The sequence below is a fragment of the Bidens hawaiensis genome, unplaced genomic scaffold, assembly GCF_021521415.1.
Source record: "Bidens hawaiensis isolate Kalapana, Puna unplaced genomic scaffold, B.hawaiensis_p1.1 tig00001143_1, whole genome shotgun sequence".
NCBI lineage: Eukaryota > Viridiplantae > Streptophyta > Magnoliopsida > Asterales > Asteraceae > Bidens > Bidens hawaiensis.
Genome location: NW_027491065.1, coordinates 621,603 through 635,366, shown reverse-complemented (window position 1 = coordinate 635,366; position 13,764 = coordinate 621,603). Strand labels below are relative to the sequence as shown.

The window sequence follows — 13,764 nt, the reverse complement described above, 5'->3', positions numbered from 1 at the left end:
TTTGAATCCTTGTGGCTTATTAGGTATTCGGTTAACTCCCTCCACCTCCAACACCACGTTTGTTCGACTTTGGCCACCTTCAAATTTCCCAGCGAGGATTATACCGACATGCGCATTTTGAAATTAGACCCAATATGCGCATTTTGAGAATTAGACCCTCAACGTGCTTTCTTCATTAAAGCACAGGGAGGAAAATCGTATTTATCTAAGGTAGTGCAAATTAATTGCGATCGAAATTACTAGTTGCATAACCAGTGTTAGATGTAATACATACGTGGGACAAGTAACTAGTTATGAAAGTAGTAACCACCACTCAACCACCGGTGAGATGCGTTTGATAACGGCGATAGGAAGCGGTCCGTATTGTATCTGATACGGATAGTGAAATCCACTATCCAAAATGTTCGGATATCTGAAACTCCGGATATCCGACTTTTAACACCCCTACACGTAACCGGCGTAAGACGTATTACAAGATATTTGAAAAGGAGAAAATGATAAAACTAAAAGGGTTTTTAGGAAAGAGAAAGAGAGTTGAGAGAGAGAGAGAGAGTTGATGGTTTCTAGGTGATCCGTCATTTCAAATTATAGCAACGGGAATGATGGCAGGCTGTGTCACATTGTGTCTGGTGAAGCGGACTTTTATCCCATGTCCTGTCATTTAAAATGACGAAAGTGAAAAAGATATCTTGTATTCTGCCATTTAAAATGTTGGACCCACTACCTTCTAATCCGCCACTTTGACTTGCATATCACGTATATTAAAGCAGCCACCCCTATAATTTTTTTGAACATTTGAAAGACATTTGTCATTTGAAAAAACAAGTGTGGTTCAGAAATCCACAATTTCAAATGCCAAGTAGATTATTGACTTTTCTAACTGATTTGACAGCTGATGCATCTACTGTTTGACCACACGATTCACTCTTGTCATTTCAAATGGCTAGAGTCAAAGATATTTTTAAGTATTCTAAATTTATAACTTAAAGTATACAAAATATATATTTTTTATTATCATTTTTTGTTTGAATGGCTATTTTGAAATGGAGTTGCAATATTGCATTGCCCCTTGTTTACGGGGGTTGCTCAATACACGTGATCAATAATCGTGAGAACAGATAGTGTATCTTTTTTATATTAAGAGGGACGATGTTGAGTTGAGTTGAGTCAAGGTACACTATATGTTCTCGCAATTGTTGATCACATGTACTGAGCAACCCCAATAAGCGAGGGGTAAAGCCGTATTGCATCTCCATTTTAAAATAGCCATTCAAAAAATAAATAATTAAATAAATGAAAGATAACTATTATCAAAAATAAAAAAAATCCAAAACTATTTGTATATTTTAAACTATAAATTTAAATAATTTAAAATTATTTGAAACGACAAGAGTGAATAGTGTGGTCAAAAAGAAGATGCGTCAGATGTCAAATCAGTCAGAAAAGTCATTATTCACACTTGCTATTTGAAATGGTGGATGTCTAAACCATACTTTTCATTTCAAATGGTAGTTGTCTTTCAAATGTTTAAAAATATTATAGATGTAGGCTACTTTGACATACGTGATTTACCAGTCAAAGTGACGGATTAGAAGGTAGTGGGATTCGCCATTTGAAATGGTGGAACACAAGATATATTTATCACTTCCGCCATTTCAAATGGCGGAACACGGGATAAAGGTCCACCTCACCAGACACAATCTAACATAGCCTGTCATCATTCGAGAAACCATCAACTCTCTTTCTCTCCTAGAAACTCTTTTAGTCTATCATTTTCTCCCTTTTTTTTTAAAAAAAAATTATGTATTACAAGTGTCGGACTCGTTTACTAATGTCGAAGCTGAAACCAACGCGAGAAGAGTAACAAGCTGATTAATGATTAGAGTTTTTTATTAATGTATCGAACTGCTAATATCACATTAAAGTTTAATTTTCTTATAAGATGGTGTTATTCTTGTAAGGCCATTATTTTACCACCTCCTGTAAACCCATTATCAAGTATACAAGTAAAGAAAGTGTAATACCATGTTGTCGGTGTTTGTTTAAAGTCTTACATAGTCTTGTCCAACTTATAGACACGACCTCAATGTTTTGAGTTTTTCATGGAGGCTTTTCATAACAAACTTCTATCGTGAAGCGCCCCAATATTTAGAAAGGCATTTTAATGTCCGTCTAAAATACTTTGAAATCTTAAATTTATGTGCATCACATGTGAAAACGATCATGATAGCTTTCAAACGTACAAATGTTCCAAATGTCTTAACATAATTCGTCCATTCCTCTCAATTATATTCTTATACCACCAGTTTAGGTTGTATTTAATAAAATTTAATTAGTCTCTACGTGATCATCAACTTGTTCCAGCACATTGGCATTGTACCGAATAGAGTATGTTCACGAAGTTTATGAACCTCCTTTACATAGCCTTTACAAAATTTGGATCTTGTACGACTTCACCCAACTTCTTTAACGTAAGAGGATGTACAAAGTTTACAAGTGAATGTTGGTAGTAGCTATAATATTTAATATATTGATGTATAAATATACACTAACAAGTACAAAAATATAACACACACAACCACATTATATAAATTATAACATAAAGAAAATCTTCCCGAACTTATTAGGTCGGGCAAAAACAATTGGACTCGTATAAGTCATTTGGCTGGTTGTATATATTGAGGTGGCGATGTTGATCAATTCCTCATGATGATAATAGAAAACATAAATAACATGATAAACCTATAACTATATGTGTACCTGTTATAGCAGAGAGGGCAGCACATCATACGAGTTAGATCCAGACAACATGATTGTCAACTTGGTTGAGTTCCCCTTTAGAATGTATAGTTAAGGATGGGGATTATGGTTCTTGAGAGAACCGAAAACGGGAAATATATATAGAGAGAGAGAGGGGGGTTATGAATTTCAGGTGTGATTGTGATTAGGTTATGTGATGTTAGTTAATCTCTCCCACACCCAGAGGGAATTTATTATCTAGTAAGGGTATTACGGTCCATTTAACAATTACCATGCTAAAATAATAATAAGGTAAATTTAATTTATTTTGATCTATTATTATATAATGATAATGATAATGATAATGATGGCCATATATAAATAGATATAATATATTCATTCTTACGTTCTCTCATTTGGTCGAGTAATCATTTATTATGAGTATTAGATAAGCCTGATCAGGAGTTAACACTCATTTTAGCTTTAAACTCAAATTGGAGCAGAGAAATCCATCAACTCAAGACCACCATTAATCATATTGTAGTCCTTATTTAAAACATAAGTAGTTATGATCAAAATTTTCAAGTGAGGCCTTCAAAATGTTTGATTTGTATAGTAATTTGTCTATATGTCATTATGCAAGCAAAACATATTAAGAGACATACAAAATCAAAACTGAGGAAAATTAATAGTTAATCATTCATAGCACGATATGCAATTATACATGGTCATTAGCAATCCAATCTTAATTATTAAGCAATTTCATAAGACTTATAGGTGATAGACTTTTAGTTATAAGATCCTTAAGCATATCATGAATGTTTTCGATAGGAAAATTTAGTTTCCTCAATTTGTCATAAATGAATAATTAATTTCATATCGACTTTTAATGCAGCACCTCTTGAATTGTTACTGTTTGAGAAAACATGGTAGCTGACTTTATTACAGTAAGTCTTCAATATATAATTTATATGGAGTTAATAAACTTATGAGTTCACTGATAAATTTTCAACAACATTTATTGCTAATTGCGTTGTGATTAATCAACATATTATGTCATTATGACTTAGGTGGTTGTTATCAGTTCTTTACAACTCCTCTATGAGATAGATTTATCTGCTGACATAAGAATATATCCCAAAAATTATGTTTTCATATCTTTGAATATAACAAAGTTTGGAGTAATAAACCAATTTGATTTCTCACTTCTTCTTTTGAATTATAGTCTCTCGTTTCCTTTAAAGATATTTTAATATTCTTTTAGATGTTTTACATTAATCTAGACACATCTATTGTGTTGTAATTTTGAGTAATACCTGAACGAGTATAGACTTGAACATATATAAGGCTTCTACTTAATAAAGTACAAGGAAATAATATCAGTGATCCTATTATCCTCTAAAAGGGAGCAATACTATTTTTTACATATATAAGAACCATTTTAAGTTAATACTTATAGAACAAAATTAATGTCCCTTAGGGTCTATATCGGTATGTTATGATATCTATCACGTAAGGGATATCTCTTGAGATCTATCATATCAAAGTATGCATAAACAATACTTAGACTTTTTAACATACGTTTTTCAAAAGAATGTCATCTATATAAGGACTAGTTTGTTTTTAGTTGCCCCCACTCATCTTTAGGTAGGTACATCGATCCACTTAGTTCTTGATGACAATTATTGTATAAATATTTCATCACATTTTGATGTTTGCATTAACCCATGCATGAATTATATTGACTTACAGATTAAGCGGTCTTTGACCTTCAGTTTAGAACTTTCAGGTTGTTTCATGAACATATAAATATGTAAGTCAGTAGTTAGAAAGATTGTTTAAATGCTCATGTAATGTAGCTCTTAAATATTGTAAGCTACTTGAACAATGATGATGCTCATAGAAATCTTTTGTAAGACAGGTAAGAAGATTCTTAATGTTTGTATTAGGATTTAGTTTAGTTATGAACACTTTTAGGTGATTCAACCAAATCGTTTTACGTTATTCTCACTTATGAAGTCAATTATGATTGATGCTAATGATTTAATTATACGGGGTAAGATCAGTAAACTTTCCAACATTCATTTCAACTTTAGTTGGGGAGGTTATATAATCATCAATGTCAGTAGGTTTTTAAAACCTAGATTTCTCCCGAGTTGATTATTGGGTAATTATTATTAGAAATCCCAGTTTTACAGATTAGCTCTTGGTTAGGTTGCTATCATTTTCAGGATTCTAAGTGTGTAAGATTTGGTGTAGTATGGTGTACAAGAGGTGTAATCAGAGTCAAATTTGGAGTAAAGTTTAATGAATCTCTTCCCACCGTATCTTGTACTTCTGACAGGTTATTATAAGGACTTTTACTACTCCTACTGACCTTAGAAACCTGTAGGAGATTAGCATGCTTAAGGTCAATATTTTAAAATGCAATATATTCTAATAGAGAAAAAAGTTAATAATGTAAGTTGTTGTAATTTCTTTTGGTGAGGATTATTGTAGTAAGAAATCTGAGTACGCCTACATTTAAGCAACAATGAAACTTTTGTAATAGTAGCATTAGATTCTAAGGAGATAAGTTTTGATATATTAGTGTTATGATGGAGCAGTGTCTTGTACAAGAGGTGTAAATTGAGATAATATCAAGTTTTCACAGCCACCTCTTGAAATCTTGCAAGTTATGATTAAACTTAATGCTCCCACTGATCTTCAAATCTCTTGGAAAACTACATGAGAAGTGTCAATGATGTTTGTGACATTGGAACTGTCATTCATACGTTATACTTGATTTGATTTCCTTAACGTTTATATGTCATAAGAAACTAAGGGACATATTTAGAAGAAATCATATTAAGTATATATGAATGGATCTCTTTTAAGACCATGGACCATAGAAATCAGATTAGATACAAGTAAATAGTCGTTTATGGCATTTAACACATGATTTTAAAATAATTGAGAATGAGATCAGATGAAAAATCATCCTCATCAACCATGTCTCGTTGTCTATTATTAATGGTTTTAATGGATGACATTTATAGGTCTCATTGTCTATTGTTAAGTTCTCATTTGCATGATAAAAAAAGTTCTGAAAGTGTATAGTATCATCTAGTTCTATCTTATAAATGTTTCTATCCAACTATGAATAACAAATAATATGAGAGTCTATAGTAAGAGTGACTTTATGTTGGCTATGCAAACCTCACAACTGTCATAATGTAGCTTAAGTATTGATACTAAATTCTGATTAATCTCTGAAGTCTTTAAGGTATCATAAAGCGTAACCAGAAGACGGTTTATTATGGATGTAATAGCCTTAAAATTTAAATTTGTTACTAACACTCATGTTTCTTATTTGTTGACTTTGGGAAGAAAAACATATAGAAATAGACTCAACCTCACATATGTTAATTGGAATATTTGGATTAGCAAACTTAAATATCATGAATATATGACTACTGATTTTAGCCAATAGTTCTTTTAAATTATGAATAGTCTCATTGCTTATGCATAGTATAATGGCATATATTTGCAGCGAGGCTTCTCCTTAAAGAACTTAAAGCTAAAAGTAATAATTGTACTTTGTCCATGAACTTTAGAATTATCCTCTTTTAGGTTTTAATGGTAGTGAGTTGAATAATATCTTATTTTCCAGTACTAGAAATTGCTTTTCTTGTACATATGTTGCTGATCAACACACTTATTTTTCTTTGGTACTTTTGAGTGTTATAGTTGATTCTTAAGGTATCAAATTGTAGAAAAATTTAGTATGTAATGTATCGGAAAAATGTACCGGAAAAATGTACTTGTTTTCATGTGAGCCCTCAATTTTATAGGTCATGATACTGTACATTATGATATTGTCGGTAATGTCATTTAACCTTATAGTTAGAATTTTAAGAAATGCATGTATCTTAGGAGTTATTTTGTTTATTTTAAAGATATTAGATTAGCTTTAGGAAAAGCTAAATTTAGAATAACTCTATTTAATAGCACAAGTTTGTTGATTATCATAAGAGACAATATGTTTGACTCGTCCCATTTGTGATGCTCTAGGTTTTATTATTATTATTAGGGGCAACGTGATGGTCATGTCTTGACGGATAGAAAACACAAGAAGAGCTAAAAGTTAATAAAACTTTTTATGAAGCAAAAACATATTGGGGTTGAGATTAAAGCGGATGATTTGAATAAGTTCCACATGGTGATAATGGAAAAGATGAATAATATGATGAACCTATAACCATACGCGTACCTGTTATAGCAGAGAGGGCAGCCCACCATACAAGTCAGATCCAGACGACATGATTGTTAGCTTGGTCGAGTTCCTTTTTAGGATGTATAGTTAAGGATGGGAATTATGGTTCTTGAGAGAACGAAAACGGGAGAGAGAGAGAGAGAGAGTCACGAATTTCATGTGTGATTCTAATTAGGTTATGTGATGTTAGTTAATCCATCCCTTATATACACCCAAGGGGAAACCCTTTATTAGCTAGTAAGGGTAATACGGTCTACCAATTTAATATAATAATAAGGTATAATTTAATTTATTTTGATATATTATTATATAAATAATAATGTTGACTGTATATATATATATATATATATATATATATATATATAGGGTTAGGTTAAAATAAAAACCCACTTGAGTTGTGAAAACTCTAGAAACTCATTCTCAACCACATGTTTTTAATTAAAGATTAAATTTCCACAATTAAAGTTAATAAAAAATGTTAACATAAATATAACTTTTTCTCTCTCCTAAAAACATATAAAAAAATTAGTAAAAAAATGTTAAAAAATATCAAAACAATTTTTTTTAGTGTTTCGATGTTTTGTATTAAATGTTACAACGTATATTACATGTAACAAAAAAAAACCGATGTTACATAGGGTTTTCGCGGGTTTTCACAACTCAAGTGGGTTTTCCTTCTATACTTTCTCTCTCTCTCTCTCTCTCTATATATATATATATATATATATATATATATATATATTCGTTCTTATAGGGCCCCAAGACCATCTTTCACTTGCCAAACCTTCGTCAAACCAAAATGGGTAGGGCGTCAAAGGTGGGGAGCCCCTTTGGGCACTACCCCGTTAGAGCATTCTCATTCAATCTCCTAAAATTTTGTGATGGGGGTTTGTAAATTATAGAATGAGGTTTTGAGTGGTTGTGAGCGTAAATTTTTGGATGGAGAGAGAAAAGATGATGATTTTTTGTAAATTTGGGGAAAAGGTAATGTTTTCATTTTGTAAATTATAAAGTGGAGAGAGAAAACTGTAATGATTAAAGTACAAAAAAATATTATTTAATTATACAAATATAGTGTTTTTAATATAATTATAGAGATGAGGATAAATGATCGGTTAAGAATGCTCTTAGCAGGTGTGGGGCTCAAAACATGGGACCACAATTTAATCTAACCAATCACATTACATTTTATAAAAAAAATATACAAGTGCTTTAAGTTAAACAATTACGTATTTTTTTAGAGAAAAGTTAGTGAAATCCACTATTCTTATGTGGTAGTGGCGTGACAGTCACTTTTTTTCCTTCTTCTTTTTTTAGTTAAATCATTACATATTGTCTTATACAATTTAAAATTGGCCAATTGAAAATAAATAATCCCATCTTTTATGTATTGTCCGATAATAATTCCACATATAAAAATCATTACTAACGGCCCAACCTTTCTATTATTTTTGTCTCAATGGTCCCCCGTTAAAAAACACTTAACGCCATTATGTTTTTTTCCGAGTTTCAAACAGATGTTTTAGGGCTTTGATCAGAAGAATGATACTAGTCAACTGATGTAAAACTTATCTCGAAACGATGTGTTAAATTGATTGATTTTTGTTAATTGGAAATTCAAACACCCGAATTAAAACACTATTTATTCGTTTGGATCACCGTATCGAGATAAGTTTTTCATCAGTTGACTCGTATCATTCTTCCGATCAAAAGTCCTAAAACATTGATTTGAACTCGGAAAAAAACGTAACGGCGTTATGTGTTTTTAACAGAGGACAATTGAGACAAAAATAGTTAAAAGGTTGGACCGTTGGTAGTGATTTTTAAAAGTGAGTTTATTATCGGCAATACAAAAAAGATGGGATTATTTATTTTCAATTTGTCTTTAAAATTCGATATAATTTCCAAAAAAACATTACTAAAAAGTTTTATTTAGATTTTCAAATAATAAAAAGTTTTAACTCACTTACAGGCCAAAAGACTATGTTAAACAAATCTTAAAACATGATTGCTTTATGTTTTGGACAAATGATAAGCACAACTTTATGGTTAACAACTTTAAAAGTAGCTAGTTTTACTCTTTATTATATAAATATAGATGCTTAAACCTTTTTTAATTAAAAAGTATTGTATATGTCCATCAAACATCTTATTTTATTGTAGTATATATAAAACAGCAAGGATCATATCATATGGCTGTCTATTTATAGCACCCCGGAAAAACATAGAGCCAAGAAGGGCAAGTGAAGAACTCGCAATTTCCCAGGTATACATACATGTACTCGTATGTACATGTGTTTGTATTATTTAATATTAATCAGTCAGACATATTAAACTGCGTGTGTTTGTTTGAAGAAAACAATGCAGGAATCACAGATGTCTCTTCAAGATCTTCAAACCAACACCGACAGCTTCGATCCGACGGTTAGCCATGACGACTTCCTGGATCAAATGCTGTCCGGCGTAAACTGGTCGGAGGTGTCCGGCGAGTGTGGTCAAAACAAGCCAACACTCCCATGGGACGTGGACCATTTTGAGGAGCAGTCAGGCATTTTGTCATCGAAGCTCCGTCAACACCAGATCAATGCTCGCGCTCCGTCTTCTGCGCTCAAATCGTTGCAACTGCCCAGAGGTTTATCCACCGGAGAATCCGGACTCTTTCCAACTGATAATATTGACGATTCTTCTTTCAAGTCGCCGGTAATTTTTATTATACGATGTCGTTTTCTATTAATTATTATTATTATTATTAAGTTTCATAGCTTAATTTCAAACCATTTGGCTGGTTTGGTGCTCTGGCGAGATTTAATAGCACACGGTTAAAATTCCGTTTTAGGACTGGACTTGGAAATTGGTTATTAGTAGGCCTGATGGCTTATCCTAGAACATGACAATTTATTTTAACCGCTTATTATTATTACGTGACTCCTGAGAAGGAATTTTAACCGCCTATTATTATTTTAACAATCAAGAAGACCGGGCAGATGGTGTAATCGTGTGAAATTAGTCTATAAAACTTTATAATAATAATAATAATAATAATAATAATAATAATAATAATAATAATAATAATGACAATTTGACGTTATTTTAAACTATTTAAAATGATACTGGAATTATGCAGATTGGAGATAATAATTCGATTCAAAATATGTTTCATGGGTTTACATCAAACCAAACCCCACAATTTCGTCACGTGCCGGCTCAAAACTTTGGATCTCCAGCGGCAGCGGCGGCGGTGATGAATCAAGTTCAGACCGCTAGTGTGACGGCGGGCGGTGGTGGTGGAGCCCCGTCGCAGCCACGGCAAAGAGTGAGGGCCAGAAGAGGACAAGCAACTGACCCACATAGCATTGCCGAAAGAGTAAAACACAAGCATCATATATATGACCCATGTTTTGTTTCCTCGTACACTTGATCTTACGTTTCTTATGTTTTATATATATATTTGTTTGTTTACTTGGCAGTTACGGCGTGAGAGGATTGCTGAGAGGATGAAAGCTTTACAGGAATTAGTTCCCAATGCCAACAAAGTAAGCGTTTCATGTACAAATTATTTAAAACTCATTAATAATAATAAGAATAATTAAGGCATTTAATAAGAAGTTTCCGGCGGGTGGTGGTGGCGCGTGAGATTAAATCGTGTTTTTATAAAATTCTGTGCGTAGCTGAAATAGAAGCTGGAAAGCAGATTTTACGGGGAGGTTATCCTATTATTATTATAATAATTTTATTTTAATTCTAAATAATTGATACGACTTTTCTTATTTTTTGTTTTTTACCATAACTTTCACAATACTTTTGAATTTTTGATACACACGTATACATATACATATTAATTTATTATTAAATTATAATGTATAATAACAGTGCATCTTGATCGGAAGCTAGAATTATTATTATTATTTTTTATGATTGTTAATGAACGAAGTGGAATGACAGACAGACAAGGCTTCAATGCTTGATGAGATCATAGATTATGTCAAATTCCTCCAGCTTCAAGTCAAGGTACTCTATGTCTCCCTCTCTCAAACAACCATACAGATATATATATTATATATATACATATATAGTGGTGAAAAATAATGTTTTTACAGGTGTTGAGCATGAGTAGATTGGGAGGTGCCACAGCCGGAGCAGTTCCTCCAGTTGGTGCTGAGGTACAAACCTCCACTTCTCCAATATCCCACATTTCTACAACCTCTCTCTCTCTCTGAGTTTGTCTAAAAAATATAGTTTTTTTACAAATTTTAGGAAGTAAAGAATAATTACACAATGTTTTTTATATAATCATGCATACTTATCGACGTATAAAACATAGCCTATTCATATAATAACGCGATATTATACAAATTATCGCACAATCATATTTGTATCATATTTGTATAATGACGCGACTTTAAATGCATAATCATGTTTACGTATAAAACAACTAACTGGCTAAGTATTTCAATAAAAAAAATCGCTTTATTTAAAGTATGGCAGTATTAGATAAAAGATTAAAAAAAAAAAGTAATCATTTTTATAATGTAACTTATAAAATAATAATATGTGTTATAATTAGTAAATAGTGAGATATATAAAAGTAGTTTAAAAAAAGTAATGAAAGTAGATCAAAAGTAAAAAGTTGCATTTTTCATTTTCTTTCCTACTTTTTTGGTTAATAACAAACTTGTCACCCTTTTCTATCTTGATAAACTAATCCGCATTAACTTATTTTGGTGAATTTGTTTGTTTAAATGTTGCTGAAAAAGATAGATAGTTAACACTATTTTACATGTTTACCATAATAAGACTTTAATCATGTCTTGTGAGCAGGGAGGTGGTGACTGTGGGCAAGGAAATGGTGGCGGTGGTGGTAGAGTAGGGCGGAGCAGTAATGGGACATCGCCATCTTCCAACAACGACACGATGACGGTCACCGAGAACCAGGTGGTGAAGCTGATGGAGGAAGATATGGGTTCAGCCATGCAATATTTACAAGGAAAAGGTCTTTGCCTAATGCCCATTTCACTCGCTACCGCCATCTCTACCGCTACTTGCCAACCCTCTGGCTCCCGGAACAACCTTCCGTTAGGCGGCGGAGAGGGTGGTGGTCCATCTTCCCCGAATATGTCAGTGTTAACGGTTCAGTCGGCCAATGGTGTCTCTGTGAAAGACTCACCTTAAGACGTTGACTTTTGATGACCTTTTTCTGTAAAGGAAAAACATGGGAGCTTTGTCAACTTTTTATATGACGAATATGTCAAGTCTAACAAACATGAGGGGGTGTTTGAAATTGTTTTAACATTGTCTAATTGCTTAAATACTTTATTATGTGATGTTGTTTCAGTATATGCCTTTGATCTTTTATTGAATATTTAACTTTGAATTGTCTAGCATTGGAAGTACAAATAAATAATAATTTTAAGCACATTGATATCTTCTGTCAAAAGATTAAATGTGTTTTAGAATAATAAATAAATAAAATACAAACAACAGTAACTAATAGATTCAATGTTAGCTTTTTCAAAAGAGGAATTCTAGAGATGTCTCTTTTTTTCTAAAACGTTCATGAATACGTTCTGTATAGAGCTATACGGAATGTATTTGAAAAAGGATATAAAGAATCTTTCTTCAAATATTAATTGTGAATAACTTTGCATGAAACAAGAGAATTAGTATTCCTTAAGCATGTAATCTATATACATTACACAGAAAAAACATGTGAAACTATTCTTGTTTTAAACCAATGTCGACAGTAACCAAGAAAGAACATATATTATACTATAGATAGATTGTTAAAGTAAGCAAGAGAGAGATTGGATACTAGTCACATTCATCCCAAATCAAAGTTGTTATATTTAAAACTTGGTATATCACATTAGCAATATATATATATATATATTTTTGATAATAAATGGGAAACTCCAACTCATATTAGGTTGGTGTAATTGTGGTTTTAGTGTCATCAATTTCCTTTTGTTATAATTGGATTCATTTTAAACCAAATGAGAAATTTGGACACTTAGCAATTGAGATCTATTAGTGTCATCAATTTCCTTGATCAGTTGCCACCGATTGGGTCCAAGGCGCCTAGCGCCTAGCGATTAAAAGTTACATGAAAATTGAGATCAAGGGCAACTGTCATCAATAATAGTTGTTTCTGAGTGGCAAATGACTATCAAAGGGGTGAATGTCTCCCGTGTGGAAGCTTAGCAATTTTAACAACAATGAGTTATAGGCTGCTCAGTAAAGTTTTACGGGGCATTTTTCCATCAATTTCACTATTGTATCATCCAAGGATTGCAAAGTAATAGATAGATCGATGAAACAGGGTAATAACATAACTTGGACATGGAGTTAGAAGAGAGAACCACAAGATGATCAAATTGAGAAACTCAACCAATGTTTATAGGCTGCTCAACCAAGTGGTTCTACATGACGGTAAGGACAAATGGATTTGGTCCAGGATACATCAGGTGATTTGTGGTGAGTTCAGTTTGGTCTAAAATGAAATATATATATATATATATATATATATATATATATATATATACCAAGTATAAAATGAAAACCCACTTAAGTTGTGAAAATTCTAGAAACTCATTCTCAACAATATGTTTTTAATTAATGTTTAAATCTTGTGGTCCACAATTAAAGTGAATAAAAAATGTAAATATAAATATAATTTTTTCTCTCTCCTGAAAATATGTATAAAAATTAGTAAAAAAATATTAAAAAATAACAAAACATTTTTTTTTATGTTTTGTATTAAATGTTACAACATA

The 13,764-nt window shown here is 31.9% G+C and overlaps 1 protein-coding gene across 1 annotated transcript; it reads left to right on the top strand.

The window, feature by feature from the left end:
* Positions 1-9,353: 9,353 nt before the first annotated feature.
* On the top strand, positions 9,354-12,384 carry LOC143560313 (bHLH transcription factor RHL1-like). Its single transcript, XM_077048642.1, has 6 exons — positions 9,354-9,694; positions 10,119-10,358; positions 10,462-10,527; positions 10,937-11,002; positions 11,092-11,154; positions 11,813-12,384. Exons 1-6 carry the CDS (start codon positions 9,356-9,358, stop codon positions 12,161-12,163), a joined length of 1,125 nt encoding a protein of 374 aa, XP_076904757.1. The 5' UTR covers positions 9,354-9,355; the 3' UTR covers positions 12,164-12,384.
* The last annotated feature ends 1,380 nt before the right edge of the window (positions 12,385-13,764 follow it).

Excerpts from the sequence above, each read along its gene's own strand:
- LOC143560313 (XM_077048642.1), top strand. The coding sequence starts at position 9,356 with ATGCAGGAATCACAGATGTCTCTTCAAGATCTTCAAACCAACACCGAC. Across the intron at positions 9,695-10,118 it reads ATTCTTCTTTCAAGTCGCCG|ATTGGAGATAATAATTCGAT; the intron begins GTAATTTTTATT and ends GGAATTATGCAG. Across the intron at positions 10,359-10,461 it reads CACATAGCATTGCCGAAAGA|TTACGGCGTGAGAGGATTGC; the intron begins GTAAAACACAAG and ends TTTACTTGGCAG.